This window comes from Podarcis pityusensis (assembly GCF_964106645.2).
Source record: "Podarcis pityusensis genome assembly, chromosome: 14".
Classification (NCBI taxonomy): domain Eukaryota; kingdom Metazoa; phylum Chordata; class Lepidosauria; order Squamata; family Lacertidae; genus Podarcis; species Podarcis pityusensis.
In genome coordinates, this window is record NC_138039.1 from 1,813,539 (window position 1) to 1,831,504 (window position 17,966).

Genomic DNA, 17,966 nt, shown 5'->3' on the forward strand with positions numbered 1-17,966 from the left:
CTTTTGTCCATTGACTGTATTTATTTTTCCCGATTTGAACTGTAAAATAGTGATTTCATTGAGTCAAAATGAGAGTACCCCTAAACATTTTTTAAGAAAAAAAGCACTGAGATTATATACAGTGGTACCCTCGTTCTCAAACTTAATCCGTTCCGGAAGTCCGTTCCAAAACCAAAGCGTTCCAAAACCAAGGCGCAGAACCAAGTAATGCAAAACTTAATCTGTTCCAGACTTTTAAAAACAACCCTTAAAACAGCAATTTAACTTGGATTTTACTATCTAACAACACAGTTGATCCGTAAAATGAAAGCAATAGACAATGTATTGCAGTCACACAATCAATCAATTAGTAGCTGAACTGGGTTCCACGCAGTCACAAAAACAAAACAAAAAAGCAAAATAAATAGCAAAAACAGACAGACATCAGCGTAACACTCAAAATGGAAGTGGTGCACTCAAAACGGAGCACATTTGGCTTCCGAAAAAAGTTCACAAACCGGAACACTTACTTCCGGGTTTGCAGTGTTTGGGTTCCAAGTTGTTTACCAAGGCATTTGAGAACCAAGGTACCACTGTACAGAGATTGAGCACTGGTGGACATTGGTTTCAATCCTGAGCAATGCACCTTGTGGAGGTGACTTGCTTTCCTTCCTAAAACACTGAAATTGAATGCCCTTTGACCAGGAGCCCACCCCAAGCTTATCTCCAGAGCCATTTGGCAGATTCCTTCTGCAGCTCAGGTTGTCCACCGGATGCAAAATTCTGGAGAAACTCTCCCATAAACTACAAAATTCTGGAGAAACTCTCCCATAAACTACAGGTGACAAGGGGGCAACGGGAAAGCTGGTTGGCTTTTCTTTACTGAACACACAAAATGACCTCAGGAAACATTGAAATCCATAAGGAGGGGAATCTTTCATTTTCCCATATTTGCAAATCAGAAATTTTGCTTCAAAACGCAAAATAAATAGCAAAAACTCAGTGTAGCACTCAAAATGGAAGCATGGCACTCAAAACGGAGCATGTTTGGCTTCCGAAAAAAGTTCGCAAACCGGAACACTTATTTCCGGGTTTGCAGTGTTTGGGTTCCAAGTTGTTTGAGAACCAAGGCGTTTGAGAACCAAGGGACCACAGTATCTTAGTTTCTCACCCTGTGCTGAATATCAGCTGGTGGAAACCATAGGAGGGGAGGGGCGCCTTTGGCTTGGGCCCTGCCTGAGTGTTTCCCACCCAGGCAGCTGGTTGGCCACTGTGAGGATGCTCAAGTTGAAGGACCATGAGTCTGATCCAACAGGCTCTTGGTATGTGAATGCCGGGGGGGAGAGAAGTGGGGCAGGAGAAGCACCCCTCTCTGCATGCTTTGCACCTCAGAAGCTGTAGCCCTGCACCTGCCCACCTGTGACTGAGCTGTGTTTCATAATGCAAGCGGACGCGACCGGCCACGGGCAGAGCAGGGTGTTGGACTAGGCAGTCCAGTCTCTTGTCATGTTTCTCCATGGAGGAGGAGTGCCTGCGAAGCCAGGCGTTCTGCAGAACGAGTCCCCCTCCCCGAAGATGAATCACGAGTCATTTAAACCTCCCTTGTTCCTCGGTGTTCCTTGTCCATCAAATGGGGTTAATGAGCCTGACCTACTTTGGGAGAAATTGGGAGGAGAGCCTGCGAGGGCTGATGTTGCAAGAAGTTGGCAAACCCACCCGTCTCGTCCCTGGAAAAAGAAATCTTAATCTTTGTTCCTCTTTCTAAACACGAAAGGGTGGGGTTAATTTGTGTGTTTGTGAGATATATATATATATATATCTGACTCACCAACAGGAGAGGAAGCATCCGGTCATGAGATTAGGAATCAACAGGCCACAGAAACCGCATGGAAGAAAAAGGACCTAGCGGGTGGCTGTGCTTTCAAAGATGGGAGTGAAGAGCGAAGCTGCAATTGACCCAGCACCCAGATTTGCCCAAATCCTGCATGCACAGCAAACACCAATCACTGTGTGTGCAGAAAACCCCTTGCACCCATCTCCTTTCTTGCCCCCTTCCTGGGCCTGGGAAGTCGCAGGGCCAACTTGCTCTCCTGCGCGGTCAGCAAGATTGCTAAAGTCTTGCGGTTGTTTGGAGTTATGTAACCCCTTAGGAGGTTTCAAAACTCTTGTTTGTGTCTACAGATGAAATGTCTGGTCTGAGAGCGGGGGAAAGGTTGCGATTTCTTCCTGGTCGGGTGCCTTTGGCCCGTTCTCCAGACCCGGACTGTAGGTGCCTGCTAGCTGGTTTGCCAATTAGGAAAGGGGTCAAGGCTGGGAGGGATGGAGAAAGCCATTCTTTTTATATATATATAATTTTTTTATTAGTTTTTTAACATATCATTTTCAACAGTAATTAAACATACCTTTACATCTTATTCAATTTTTTTGACTTCCATCAGTCCTGTCTGAAAATTTTCCAGTCTAATCTCTTAGTATGCATTTCTTATTTTCCCTATTACATTTCAAACTCATAACCAATATCTCTATCTTTTTCTACTTTGTAACACTTCGTATATTTCTCCTTACAAAACTTCTTGTAGTCCTACTAGCATAATTTGTTGATTACATTTGCTCTTCAAATAATTCATATACTTCTTCCAATCTTCTGTAAATCTCTGGTCTTGCAGGTTTCGAATCCTTCCTGTCATTTTGTCCAATTCTGCGTAGTCCATTAATTTCGTCTGCCATTCTTCTTTCATCGGAATTTCTTCTTGCTTCCATTTCTGGGCTAATAATACTCTTGCCGCTGTTGTTGCATATAAGAACAGTTTGACACCTTGTCTATTAATGTCTTGGCCTATAATACCAAGTAAAAATGCTTCTGGTTTTTTTAAGAATGTGTATTTCAACATCTTTTTCATCTCATTATATATCATTTCCCAGAAGTTCTTTACTTTCTTACATTCCCAGGGATGGAGAAAGCCATTCAGCCTGTTTCTTTTCCTTCCTGCACAGCCAATCTGGGCCAAAACTGGTCCCACAACCCCATAGCCTCCCCATGGGATTTCCAATATCTAAATTAATCGAGAGGGGCAGTCTCCAGGTTTAATGCAGTGGTAGAGTAATCTCCGGACACGGGTGGCGCTGTGGGTTAAACCACAGAGCCTAGGACTTGCCGATCAGAAGGTTGGCGGTTCGAATCCCCGTGACGGGGTGAGCTCCCGTTGCTCGGTCCCAGCTCCTGCCAACCTAGCAGTTCAAAAGCACGTCAAAGTGCAAGTAGATAAATAGGTACTGCTCTGGCAGGAAGGTAAACGGCGTTTCCGTGCGCTGCTCTGGTTCGCCAGAAGCGGCTTAGTCATGCTGGCCACATGACCCGGAAGCTGTACATCGGTTCCCTCAGCCAATAAAGCGAGATGAACGCCACAACCCCAGAGTCGGCCACGACTGGACCTAATGGTCAGGGGTCCCTTTACCCTTTACCTAGAATAATCTCCAGATGGGCCCCTGGACTAATCATTTGGACAGACAAATGCCTGGGCAGATGTTTAGCAAAGGAATTGAAAATCAAACTGCCATGATCCTGACGCCATTACGTTAATCTATGGTGCGACCGCATTTGGGGTGCTGTGCACAGTTCTGGCCACCTCAGAAAGGATCTTGAAGGGTTGGAAGAAGATTCTGAAAAGGGCCACCAAAATGAGTGAGGGGGTGGAGCAGCAGCCCTATGAGGAACGGTCGCAGGACTTCCTAGTTTAGAGAAGAGGCGAGGATGAGGTGACACAGGTTTGCAAAATTACGCCTGGCGTGGAGAAAGGGGAAAGGGCTTCCTCTTCTCTCATGACGCAGGAACTCGTGTTAAGCAAGAGTTGTTGGGCAGTGGCACAAGCCTCCCTTGGGAGATGGTGGACTCTCCTTCCTTGGAGGTTTTTAAGCAGAAGTTGAATAGACTCTGCCATGGATGCTTTAGCTGAGATTCCTGCATTGCAGGGGTTGGATTAGATTAATAATAATAATAATAATAATAATAATAATAATAGTAATAATAATAATAATAATAATAATATATTATTTATACCCCGCCCATCTGGCTGGGTTTCCCCAGCCACTCTGGGCGGCTTCCAATAAAACACTAAAATACAATAACCTATTAAACCTTAAAAGCTTCCCTAAACAGGGCTGCCTTCAGATGTCTTCTAAAAGTTTGGTAGTTATTTTTCTCTTTGACAACTGGTGGGAGGGCGTTCCACAGGGCGCGCGCCACCACTGAGAAGGCCCTCTGCCTGGTTCCCTGTAACATGGCTTCTTGCAGGGAGAGAACCACAAGAAGGCCTTCAGCGCTGGACCTCAGTGTCTGGGCAGAACGATGGGGGTGGAGATGCTCCTTCAGGTATACTGGGCTGAGGCCATTTAGAGCTTTGAAGGTCAGTACCAACACTTTGAATTGTGCTCGGAAACCTACTGGGAGCCAGTGTAGGTCTTTAAGGACTGGTGTTGTGTGGTTTCGGTGGCTGCTCCCAGTCACCAGTCTAGCTGCTGCATTCTGGATTAGTTGTAGTTTCCGGGTCACCTTCAAAGGTAGCCCCACGTAGAGCGCATGGCAGTAGTCCAAGCGGGAGATAACCAGAGCATGCACCACTCTGGCGAAACAGTCCACGGGCAGGTGGGTTTCAGCCTGTGTAGCAGATGGAGCTGGTAGACAGCTGCCCTGGACACAGAATTAACCCGCGCCTCCATGGACAGCTGTGAGTCCAGAATGACTCCCAGGCTGCGCACCTGGTCCTTCAGGAGCACAGTTACCCCATTCAGGACCAGGGAATCCCCCACACCTGCCCGCTTCCTGTCCCCCCCAAACAGTACTTCTGTCTTGTCAGGATTCAACCTCAATCTGTTAACCGCCATCCATCCTCCTTGGACTCTTGGGGGTCCCTTCCAACCAGGGTGGATAAAATAAATAAATAAATATTTTTTTTTTAATTTAAATCAGATTTTTTATTAATTTAAATAAGATTTTTAAAATAAAATGCTTTTGGAGGAAAAATCTTTCTAAAGATAGTTTTCTATTTAGCTTTGACTAGACTTAACCGTCCAGGGGTCCTTTACTTTTAAAAGGTAAAGGTAAAGGACCCCTGACAGTTAAGTCCAGTAGCGAACGACTCTGGGGTTGCGGCGCTCATCTTGCTTTACTGGCTGGAGCTATTTATCTACTTGCACTTTGAAGTGCTTTTGAACTGCTAGGTTGGCAGGAGCAGGGACTGAGCAAGGGAGCTCACCCCATCGTGGGGATTCGAACCACCAACCTTCTGATCGGCAAGTCCTAGGCTCAGTGATTTAACCCACAGTGCCACCCGCGTCCCTTTACCTTTACCTTTACCTAATGTTGGAAGATCCAGGACAGGTAAAAGAAAGAACTTTGCTTAAAACTTTGGAACTCACTGCTGCAGGAGAGAAAAGGGCTCTGGTGCCCCTCTTCTGCTTGCAGTTTTCCTACAGGCCCCTGGGTGGCTACAGCAAGAATAGGATGCTGGACCATGGGCCTGATCCTGCAGGCTCTTCTGTGTTCTTATTCTGCAGGAGTCTCTGGCTCCAGACCCCTGCCCCTCTCTCTGGGAGGGGTCTCTTCCATCCCTTTGTGCTGCTAATGAGGAGGAGATTTTTTTTTGGGGGGGGGGCTCTCGGAAACCGCCTTTGCCCCAAACTTGGGACTACCTGCCCTTCCCCACTTGAGGGAATGAGCATCTTGACTCTGCTTTCAAGGAATCTAAACTCCTCCTGGAACAACTGCTCCAGGAAAGAGGGGTGGGGTTCTCTCGCCTTGCCGATCAGTTTCCTTGTAAAACAGAGTTGGAAGCCACAGAGCATTCCAGAGGCTGCTGTCTACAGCCCAAGGAGTAAGCTACAGACCAGTAAAAAAGGGAAGAAGAAAAAAAATGAGTCGTCCATAAGCTACGTGTAACTTCCTTTCCAGCCCCTCTGTTTAAATTCAGGCCCCCCCCCAAAAAAAACTTAACATTGTGTGTGCAGAGAGCCGTTGCCTATTTCTCCTTCTGGAGTAAATGGCAAAACCTGCATAAATGGGAATAATATCAAGAGGCAGGGAGTTCCAAAGTGCAGGTGCTGCCACACGAAACAATTGAGTTCTGAGAGATGCAGTGCATGTAGTATGGGGCATCTGTAGCAGTCAAGTGGACATATATGGGGTGAGGAGCTCTCACAGAAGGTATATTTTATGCAGTGGACCTGCCACTTAGATGATGATAATAATAATAATAATAATAATAATAATAATAATAATAATAATAATTTAGTACATTTCCGAGCACAATTCAAAGTGTTGGTGCTGACCTTGAAAGCCCTAAACGGCCTCGGCCCAGTATACCTGAAGGAGCGTCTCCACCCCCATCGTTCAGCCCGGACACTGAGGTCCAGCTCCGAGGGCCTTCTGGCGGTTTCCTCCCTGCGAGAAGTGAGGTTGCAGGGAACCAGGCAGAGGTCTTCTCGGTGGTGGCGCCCAGCCTGTGGAATGCCCTCCCACCAGTTGTCAAAGAGAAAACATCTGAAGACATCCCTGTTTACGGAAGAGTTTGATGTTTTATTGTGCTTTTAATATTCTGTTGGGAGCCGCCCAGAGTGTCTGGGGAAACCCAGCCAGATGAGCGGGGGATAAATAATAAATTATGATTATGATTATGATTTATTTATTTCTTTTGCTGGTTGTGAGGAAGGACAGAGAGGGTGCTTGAACTTGGTGGACTTCTGAGATTTTGCTAAGATGTGTGACTCTTCTTCCAAGCCTGGAGTTGCCATCTGGGGGGCTGGTGTTACCAACGTGCCATTGGACTAGATGCCCACCTGTGCCCAAGGAACACCTGGGAGGCCTAGACAAGAGTCGCGGTGCAACAAATCTATTGATTTGCACTTATTTCCCACTCTAATTTCCAGGGAGCTCAAAGTAGTCTACATGGCTCTTGCCTCCTCATTTTAATCCCGACAACAACCCTGTGAGGTAGGTTCAACCAGGAGGCACAGTGTCTGGCTCAACACAGAGTTCCTCATGGCCGAGTCAGGATTCGAACCCGGGTCTCCCTGGGTCCTAGTCTGAAAAGCTAACCCAGCATTTCTGAACTGTGGGTCTCTAGATGTTGTTGGACTACAACTCCCATCATGAGGCGCAAGGTTGATCCAACCACTACAGCACCCTGGAAGAATGAGCGATTCAACCATGAGCAGGAATGTCACAATGAGATACAGGGATATGTGAAGGCAGAGAGGAGCAATGAGTGGTCCAATGTCATCCAGGGAGCTTCAGCGTGGCTGAGCGTGGATTCGAACCTTGGTCTCGATGCACCAGGTCAGCCGTGGGGAACCTTTGTCCCTCCAGATGTTGGTAAACTACAGCTCCCAACATCCCTGGCTGCTGGCCATGCTTGCTAGGGCTGGGGGGGGGGGGGGAGAATCGTAGTTCAATGATGCTTGGAAGGGCCAAAGGTTCCCCACTCCAAAAGATAAATGTACTGGTCCTGTGCATTTTGCAGAACCCGCCTGCCTGTTTTTAGATGTGTTTTCATAGAATGGCAGAATAGGAAGGGGTGCTGAGGGTCATCTAATCCAGCCCCCTTTAATGCAGGGATCTCAGCTGAAGTTTCCATGACAGTCATCCAACCTCCTATGAATGAGAGTCCACAACCTCCAGAGGGAGTTGTTTTCACTGTCAAACAGCTCTCACTGTCAGAAAGTTCTTCCTGATGTTGAGTCGGAATCTCCTTTCTTGCAACTTGACTCCATTGGTTTGAGTCTTACCCTCTGGAGCAACAGAAAACAAGCTTGCAGCTCTTGAGATATTTGCAGATGTTGATCGTATCTCCTCTCAAGTCTCCTTTACTTCTAGGCTTGTTGTTGTTTAGTCGTTTAGTCGTGTCCGCCTCTTCGTGACCCCCTGGACCAGAGCACGGCAGGCACTTCTGTCTTCCACTGCCTCCCACAGTTTGGTCAAACTCATGCTGGTAGCTTCGAAGACACTGTCCAACCAACTCATCCTCTGTCGTCCCCTTCTCCTTGTGCCCTCCATCTTTCCCAACATCAGGGTCTTTTCCAGGGAGTCTTCTCTTCTCATGAGGTGGCCAAAGTATTGGAGCCTCAGCTTCACGATCTGTCCTTCCAGTGAGCTTATATGCCTGTTGTCTTTGTCCATGGAATTTTCTTGGCAGGGATACTGGAGTGGCTTGCCAGTTCCTGCTCCAGGTGGATCACGTTTGGTCCAAACTCTCCACTATGACCTGTTCATCTTGGGTGCCCTGCTCGGCATAGTTCATAGCTTCTCTGAGTTATTCAAGCCCCTTCGCCACGGCAAGCCAGTGATCCATGAAGGGCTAAACCTGCCCAACTCCCTCAACCGCTCCTCATAAGGCTTGGCTTCCAGACTATCTCGCCAGAGTGGTGCATGCTCTAGTTATCTCTCGCTTGGACTACTGCAATGCACTCTACGTGGGGCTACCTTTGAAGGTGACTCGGAAACTGTAATTAATCCAGATTGCGGCAACTAGACTGGTGGCTGGGAGTGGCCGCCAAGACCACATAACACTGGTCCTGAAAGACCTGCATTGGCTCCCAGTATGTTTCCGAGCACAATTCAAAGTGTTGGTGCTGACCTTGAAAGCCCTAAACGGACTCAGTCCAGTAGACCTGAAGGAGCGTCGCCACCCCCATCGTTCTGCCCAAACAATGAGGTCCAGCTCTGAGGGCCTTTTGGCGGTTCCCTCACTGCGAGAAGCCAGGTCACAGGGAACCAGGCAGAGGACCTTCTCGGTGGTGGCACCCCACCCTGTGTGGAACGCCCTCCCACCAGATGTCAATGAGAAAAACGACTACCAGACTTTTAGAAGACATCTGAAGGCAGCCCTGTTTAGGGAAGCTTTTAATGTTTAATAGGTTATTGTATTTTAATATTCTGTTGTTAGCCACCCAGAGTGGCTGGGGAAACCCAGCCAGATGGGTGGGGTATAAATAATAAATTATTATTATTATCAGCAGCATCATATTATCTTGGTTGCCCTCTTCTGCACACCTTCCAGCTTGTCAGCCTCTTAAATTGTGGTGCCCAGATCTCAACACAGGACTCCAGATGTGGTCCGACCGAGGCAGAATAGAGCAGTTCCCTTGATCTGGACACTGGACTTCTGTTGATGCAGCCTGGAAGAGCATTAGCTAATGGTCTCCTTATTGCAACTCCGAGGCCTGTGCAAATCCGTTTCCCGTTCTCAGATTGCGTAACGCAGCCTCTGTGTTATTTTGCAAGATCTGTGGTTTCCTGGGCAGCTAAGTCTCCCGGTTCAGCCGTGCCCCAAACCCGGCCACCTGTTCCTCCAGAAGAACACCATTCTGCTGCCATTCCGAACCACGAAACCCATGTTTGTTATGTTCTTTCAAGATACGAGGCACTCAAAGCTTGCGGACGTGCTTCCTCTGTCGCCGCATCCGGCTGCGGTGCGCAGGCAGGGCGCTTGGGAGGAAGCAGGCTGAAGCATGTGCGAGGATGTTGCTGCCATGTGCCACTGCACCTGCTTCCCTTCTGCAGCCACAGGCCTGTCGTTGTGGCCGACGCGGTTGCGCAGCAGGGTTAAGCAAGACTCGCTTCTGTTGCGTGGTTCCTGCTCGCCTGCTGCTTTTTGGTGAAATATCGCTAACGGACGCTGCCGTCCCCAGTTTTTCTGCATGCTTTTTGGGGGAGACAGGGCAGATGTGGTCAGAGCAAAAAGCCAGCAAGCCAAAGCAGCCTTAACTTGGTCCCTTCCCTTGGCTGGGGTGGAAGGGAGTCCATGACAGACAGGTGGCCATCTGTCATAAGGGCATAAGAGAAGCCCGCTGGATCAGGCCAGTGGTCCATCTACTCCAGCACTCCATTCTCACAGGGGTTGAACAGTTGCCTGTGCGAATCCAGAAAGCAGGATTCTCCCATCCTCTAGTTTCTAGTAATTAGTCTTTAGAAGCATTGCTTGGAGGCGGTTGGAGGATGGATGGTGGCTAATGGATTGAGGTTGAATCCTGACAAGACAGAAGTACTGTTTTGGGGGGAAAGGAGGTGAGCAGGTGTGGAGGACTCCCTGGTCCTGAATGGGGTAACTGTGCCCCTGAAGGACCAGGTGCGCAGCCTGGGAGTCATTCTGGACTCACAGCTGTCCATGGAGGTGCAGGTCAATTCTGTGTCCCGGGCAGCTGTCTCCCAGCTCCATCTGGTACGCAGGATGAGACCCTACCTGCCCACAGACTGTCTTGCCAGAGTGGTGCATGCTCTGGTTATCTCCCGCTTAGACTACTGCAATGCGCTCTATGTGGGGCTTCCTTTGAAGGTGACTCAGAAACTGCAATTACCGGTAATCCAGAATGCAGCAGCTAGACTGGTGACTTTGAGCGGCCGCCGGGATCACATAACACCAGTCCTGAGAGATCTGCATTGGCTCCCAGTACGTTTCCGAGCACAATTCAAAGTGTTGGTGCTGACCTTTAAAGCCCTAAACGGCCTTGGCCCAGTAGACCTGAAGGAGTGTCTCCACCCCCATCATTCTGCCCGGACACTGAGATCCAGCGCCGAGGGCCTTCTGGCGGTTCCCTCACTGCGAGAAGTGAGGTTACAGGGAACCAGGCAGAGGACCTTCTCAGTAGTGGCTCCTGCCCTGTGGAACGCCCTCCCAGCAGATGTCAAGGAAATAAACAGCGATCTTATCTTTAAAAGACATCTGAAGGCAGCCCTGTTTAGGGAAGTTTTTAATATTTAATGCTCTATTGTTTTGAACACTCGTTTAGGAGCTGCCCAGAGTGGCTGGGGAAACTCAGTCCAATGGGCAGGGTATAAATAAATTATTATTATTATTATTATTATTATTATTATTATTATTATTATTCCAATTATGGAGGACAGAGCACAGCCACCAAGTCTAGCAGCCCTCGATGAATCTCTGCTCCATGAATTTGTCCAGTTCTCTTTTAAAGCTATCCAGATTAGTGGCCGTCACTGTTTCCTGTGGGAGGGAGTTCCACAGTCCAACTAGGCGTTGTGTGAAGAAGTGGTTTCTTTCAGGTGTTCTGAATCTCCCAACGCTCCCCTTCATTGAAAGTCCACAAGTTGTGGTGTTACCAAAGAGGGAGGAGAACGTTTCTCTGTCCACTTTCTCCTTGCAATGCATAATATTATAAACCTCCTCACATTTTCTCTGAACTCAGAAGTCGCTGCAACCTTCCTTCCTTAGGGGTGTTTGCTTCACCACCTGAACATTGGTTGCTCTTTCTCTCAACCTTTTTTGAGGTCTCCAGAGTTGTACACCCAAACACAGTTGTAACATAGATTTGTATAATGGCCTTGTGACGTTGCCAGTGTCATTTTCAATTCTTTCCCTAATGTTTCCTAGCACGGAATCTGCCTTTTTCATGGCCGCTGCACCCTGGGTTGACGTCTTCATTGACCTATCTACTATGAGCCCAAGGTATCAGGCAGTGTTAGAAATTAGCCAGGCGCCAGGTGCGTTTTGCGACTGGCGCAGGTCCAACTGCGACCACGTGGAGATCTCTGGACGCTGGGGAAAGCAAAACAACACTTAAGAGAAGGATCTGGAACATTTTCCTGGGAGCTTGAATTTGTTCTATCCTGGATTGTTTCATCTGATGTTTTAAAGACTTGTCAACCGCTTTGAGGTTTTATGAAGCAATTATAGTAGTGAAACTAATAGAACTAATAAACCCCATTGCAAAAAAAAAGACATCATAACCTAGGTTTAAGGTGCCATTTGGTGATTAGATTGTATATCTGAGTTTCTTAGGGGTTTTTTAGCCGGGACGATTGCATCACAGGGGGTGCGACTGGTTAACCCGTTGGGTGCCTTTCAACTCTACAGTTCTGTGATTCCGTGACACCCGTCGTCATTATTATTTCATTAAATTTATATACCACCCCTCACCCGGAGAGCACGGGGTGCTTTGCAACATAAACCATGAAACACACAATATAATTATAGTAAAGGGGGGGCAGAGATAATAACACCCCCACCCCGGAGGAGAGGTGGTGACTGAGCTCAAGGTCATTGAGTGAGCTTCGTGGCCTCGTGGGGATTCGAACCCTGGTCTCTCCTAGATATGAGTCCGACATAATAACCTCTACTCTGTTCTCACTGAATGCACGAGACGAACATGGTGATGAATGTGTGGGATGCACAGAGGGACATTTGTGTGCGTTTGCAGCTCAGAAGCATTTCATTTTCCCGATTTCAACCATAGGGCTGGTTGGAATTGCGCAAGTTAAATCAAAGCAAGGCATGAGATTCCTGAATTGCAGGGGGTTGGAACAGATGACCTCTGGGGGTCTCGGCCAACTCTATGAAGCTTAAAACCTCTTTGGTTTAGGAAGCTCTCGCAAGATCTTGTGGGACGACCCCTAGCACTCCAGTTTTAAAAACGTGGATGCGTTTTCTTCTGAATATCTTGTAATATTCTGGGAATACGTTCAGGCTAGTATCCCTGAAGCATTAGGGTATCTGACTACACCCTTAGAACCCAAAATATTTCAGCTGGATAATCTAAAAGATGTTATTCCGGAAAATAATAAACAAATAGTGTTTTATAGCTGCTGCTGCTACGATTATAACACATTAAATGCGGGGTGGGGGATAAAATCTCATACTATACCTGAATGGATTAAGAACATTTTATCCTTAGTAATTTATGACTAAGCCAACTTATTACAAAATAATACATATAGACCGGCGTAACAGGTTCATGGGGGAAAATGGGCATTTTTCTTTGCAAAGTTTTGGAACAACAAAGTCAATGACAACATCCAACTTCATGCTGCTTTCAGCCTGCTGTGGCAGTATTTCTGCATGCTCTTTATCTTTGCTTTATTTTGTTTATTCTTAATCATAACAAAATTAGGAATGCATTTTTAGAACTTTTCTGTGCTGTGTTCTATGCTGGAATCAACGGGTGTCGTTTAATCACTCTTGCGTGTCACTTTGAGTTGCATGGGTTTATAAAAACCAACCGATGTGTTTAATAAATAATAATGATAAGAATAATAATAAGGTTTACACCTGACTTTCCTCTGTCCCTCTTTTCCAGGATTCTCCCACCTTCCCAACGGTCTGTATCCCTCATACATTCCTCTGAGCCACCTGGAGCCTCACAACAGCGGCAGCCCCTTGCTTGCTCAGTTGGGCCAGCACAGCCTCTTTGAGTCTCCAAAAGGTGAGTTGGGCTCCCCCCCACCCTTTGTCCAGTGCCCCCAACTGCCCCTGGGAAAGCCCCCAAATGGCACATATGCAGAACACAAACAAACCCTTCCTGTGGTTGCTCACCATCACTGATGATGATGATGATGATAATCAGGGCTGCCTTCAGATGTCTTCTAAAAGTTTGGTGGTAGTTCTCTTTGACATCTGACAAGAGGGCGTTCATATGTCCAGATTTCCACCCGGACGCTGTTCACAAGGGACGAATACTGGCTTTGTCAAGGAAATTCCGGACGTATGGCAACCCTACAGAGGAGCAGGCCTTGGAGATGGAGGTTAATTGGGGGGAGAAGAAGAAGAAGAAGAAGAAGAAGAAGAAGAAGAAGAAGAAGAAGAATTTATTTATACCCCGCACATCTGCCTGGGTTTCCCCAGCCACTCTGGGCGGCTTCCAACAAAATATTAAAATACAATAATATCCTTCAGATATTAAAAGCTTCCCCAAACAGGGCTGCCTTCAGATGTCTTCTAAAAGCTTGGTAGTTGTTTTTTCCTTTGACTGATAAGAGGGCGTTCCACAGGGCAGGTGCCACCACCAAGAAGGCCCTGTAACTTGGGTTCTTGCAGTGAGGGAACCACCAGAAGGCCCTCGGAGCTGGACCTCAGTGTCCGGGCTGAATGATGGGGGTGGAGATGCTCCTTCAGGTATACTGGACTGAGGCTGTTTAGGGCTTTCAAGGTCAGCACCAACACTTTGAATTGTGCTTGGAAACATATTGGGAGCCAATGTAGGTCTTTCAGGATCGGTGTTATGTGGTCTCAACAGCCACTCCCAGTCTCCAGTCTAGCTGCCACATGACTGGGTGCCTCTGGTCCTGTAAGTGCACCTGGGCACCATGAGGACTAGTGGCCTGAGATGGCTCCTTCCTTCTCCTTGCATTTGCCTGATCCTCTTTTTTGCAGCTGCCTAAGCTGGTCGCCTGTTGCCTCCCATCTTGGGGCAGGAATTTCTGCTCTGGGAGAAGGGCAGGCTCCCATTTCTCCATCCAGAATCTGTTTTCTGGGTGGCTTCCAGACTTATGGAAGGAGAAAAGCTTCTCTCTCTCCTCAATTTCCTCCCAAAATAGACATAATTTCTTAGACTTCTGTCACAGAAGGCACGGTCCATTTCAGGCACTGGTACACATGGTCTTATCCCTCCCATTTGCTCCCCACAACAACCCTGTGAGGCAGGTTAGGCTGAGAGAGGCAGTGAGTGGCCGCAGGTCACGCACTGAGCTTTGCCATGGTCAGGTGGGGAATTCGAACCCAGGTCTCTCCCGGCTCTTAGTGTGGCCCTCTAACCACCGCACCACACTGGCTGAATGTATATGGGACGAATATGGTGTTGAATGTATATGGGATGCGCATAGAGACATTTGCATGGTACAGGATGAGTGCATCTCACATGGTTGAAATTGTGCAAGTCATATCCAAGCAAGGCAGAAAGCTTAACCCCTTTTCCCCGCCACCTGCCAGGTCAACTTGGGGTTCCCCGGCACACAACGATATTTCGTTGTATTTTTCCATTTTTTAATTATTGAATTTCAAAATACTAATCCACACGAAAAGGAAAAAGCAAGTGTCTCAGGCATACAGAAGCTAAAGTAAGTGAAAGTCATTAGGATCGGAGAACTCTGCCCCCCCCCAACCAAAGCAAAATAAACTCTTTTCAATATTAGGAAATAACGGGGTACTAACCCAAGGCAAATTATAATACACTTCACCATTAACGTTGCCGTGTTTGGTTTACTACATTAACTTGTTTACTTTCTGTGTTATAGGGTACAGATGGTGTGAAATAAAAAACCAAAAACCCCAAACCCATCTCTGCTCTCTATATGCCAATCTGTGCCATTAACACGTCCCTGCCATGTTCCTCATTATTATGCATATACAATTAAGTCATGCCGCATTTTGTTGGAATTATCGCATTGTTTGGGTCCCTGTGGCACTTTGAATCTGTGCAATCATGTTTCCTTTGCAAGCTCTCCGCCTTGCTTGGGGTTGCTTAAGTGTCTTCCTTGTTTTGCAGATGGGTTTTATCTTGGCGGCCACGCAGGGCAGCCTCCCTTGCACCCCCAGGGCCCCCCCTTGAGGACGGCAGCCGGCCACGGGCCCAGCGCCCTCCACCGCGAGAAGGAGCTTGGGCACCTGCCCAGGGCCTCAAAGGACGGTGCCAGGGACATCAGCAAGGAGCGGGCATGCCGGGGCGACGTCCTTCTGGCCGGCCCCAAGAAAGAGGGCAAGGCCCGGGAGGAACCCAGACCACACAGCGTGGTGGACCTCACCCAGGACGCCAAGCCCGACAGCGACAGGAAAGTGAGCGCCCCCGACAAGGGTGCCAGGGCCGGGGAGCAGCCGCTGCCCCCCTTCCTGGCTGAGCACGTGCCGAGTCGCGGCGCCCACGGCGGAGAACCAAAGTTCAAGAACCCGCTGCAGACCTCCTCGCTCAGCAACTGCAACGGCGGAGGGGACCCTCTGGGGAAAGCGCTGGGCTCGGAGCAGGACCGCTGCGCCAGGGACCCTGCGCGACACGACGAGAACATGAGGCCTTCCTCGCACTCGGAGCGGCTGCGGAGGGGGGATTCCGGGGCGGGGGCCGCCGCCTTGCACGTGGCCTGCAGCTGCCCCTCTCCGGGCCAGCCGGGGAAGCTGGCCCCCGCTTCCTCTGCCTTCCCCCCGCAGCCGGTCCATTCCAACATGTACACCATCTTCCCTCTGGCCAAGGAGGCCGGCAGGGAGCACAAGGTCATCGCGCCCACCTTTGTGCCTTCCGTGGAGGCTTATGACGAACGCAGCGGGCCCATCCAGATCGCCTCGCAGGCCCGGGACAACGGTGGCGGCAAGGTGAAGGAGAAGGACCCGCCGGCCGCCCGGGTGGGTGTCCTCCAGGCCTTGCCCGAGAGGTGCCTGGGCGACGGCGCCCGCAGCCTGCTGCCCCCGGACTTTGCGGCGCACGGCGACGCCAAGAGGATGGAGGTTTTGCGCGAGAAGGGCTCCGTCATCCGAGCCACCTCCACGGCGCTCAGGAAGCAGGGGCCCCCAGAGACGTTCCTCAGCAGGCCCCGGCTCGGCTCCCCCGAAAGCAGGGGCGACTTCCTCGCCTCCAAAGACTTGCTCAAGCCGGGCTCGGAGTCAGAGCATCGCTCCTGCGAGCGGGAGCGGTTTCCGCGGCCCGGCTGCAAGGACGCGGCGAAGATCTATGGCACTTTGGACAGTTCTTCCTCCTCTTCCTCTTCTTCTTTGTCGTCCGCCTCATCCCGGGGGCAGCACCTCGACCACGGCCAGCCCCCAAAGCCCTCCGAGCAGAAATGGAAGCCTTTCGACATGGGCAACTTTGCCACCACGCAGATGGCGGTCTTGGCAGCACAGCACAACCAGGCCAGCCGGGCGGAGGAGGAAGCCAAGAAGGCGTACCTCGACCCCGGAGGCCTGCAGAGGACCGTGGTGACGGCGACACGGAGCGCGGAAGGCCTCCATCCTACCTCTCACGGAGAAGGCTCGGCCATGCAGAGCCTCATCAAGTACAGCGGCAGCTTTGCCAAGGAGGCGGCGGCGGCTCGGTCGGGCAGCGGCAAGAAGAGCCCCTTCGGTGGTTTGGGGCACATGAAGGCCGACCCCGCCCTGCAGGCTTCGGCCAGGATCCAGCAGCTGCTGCCCCCCCAGGCCAGCAAACAGCTGAAGAAGGAGCCTGAGCGGCCCGAGAGTGCCAAGTCCTTTGGGCGCGAGAGCATCGGGTCGCAGGGCGAGGGGGAGGTGCGCCACCTCCCCGTGGGCATCGCCGTGGCCGTGGCGAGGCAGAAGGACAACAGTGGCAGCGGCGGGAAGGTGGGGCCGGGATTGGCGGACCACGATCGCGCCCTCTCCCTGGGCAACGTCAAAGGTAGGTCACCCGATGGGGAGGGTGGCTGGGCATTCTCTGGCGGGTAGCAGGTGATGGTAGAATTGTAGGAAAGGCCGGAGATTTTCCTGCTAGGAAAACTGCCAATAGAAATAAAGCAAAATACAAGTCCGCTGCTTATGTATTCAGTGACGCCTGCAAGAATACTGATAGCCAGAAGTTGGAAATGTGAAACAACACCTACAATAATAGATTGGCAATCAGTTATGCTTGAGTACTTTCAATTAGCAAAGCTGACCGGAAAAATCAGAGGGGCCCCAAATCAAAAAATATTTAGAGAATGGAGACTATTCAAAGAATATATGAGATTATATTGTAAAAATGACGTTATCCTAGCAGAACCGAATGATACTTGTATATAATAAACAAATGGAATAAATATACTAGAAAAATATACAGGAAAAGTTATAAAACAAACTGTGCGATAAAATTAAGAAAATAGAAAAAGTACAACAAGAATGATTGGAAGTTTCTTTCAGAAGACTTTATTAGAAAAGACAGGATGTTATAGCCAATGTTCATCTTATTGTTAACTCTTCTTTGCTTTTGAATTTTTATTTTCTTTATCTTTTTTCTTTTATCTTTTTGTGTTTAATTTTGCTGTAACTATGTGTAATGTGTATGTAAGGTGATATTTTAAATCAATAAAGATGAATTTATATAAAAAAAAAATTAAAAAAAGAATTGTAGGGTGGATGGAGGGGAACCGAAAGCTCAGCTCATGCAACTCCCTGCAATGCAGGAATTAGATCAGGGGTCAGCAAAGTTTTGTGGCTTGGGCCGGTTTGCGGTCCTGCAGACACCGTGGTGGGCTAGAGTGTGTGCACATGCACAAATGCACGAACGCTATT

General features: G+C 49.0%; 1 protein-coding gene across 1 annotated transcript in view; it reads left to right on the forward strand.

Moving 5' to 3' along the window:
* Window positions 1-17,224, forward strand: part of LOC308462959 (trinucleotide repeat-containing gene 18 protein-like) — a 49,596-nt gene extending 32,372 nt beyond the window's left edge. Inside the window, exons 2-3 of the mRNA XM_080981052.1 lie at window positions 13,063-13,188; window positions 15,247-17,224. Coding sequence (XP_080837178.1) covers window positions 13,063-13,188; window positions 15,247-17,144 — 2,024 coding nt within the window. The 3' untranslated portion in view covers window positions 17,145-17,224. The remainder of the gene's footprint in view (window positions 1-13,062; window positions 13,189-15,246) is intronic.
* The last annotated feature ends 742 nt before the right edge of the window (window positions 17,225-17,966 follow it).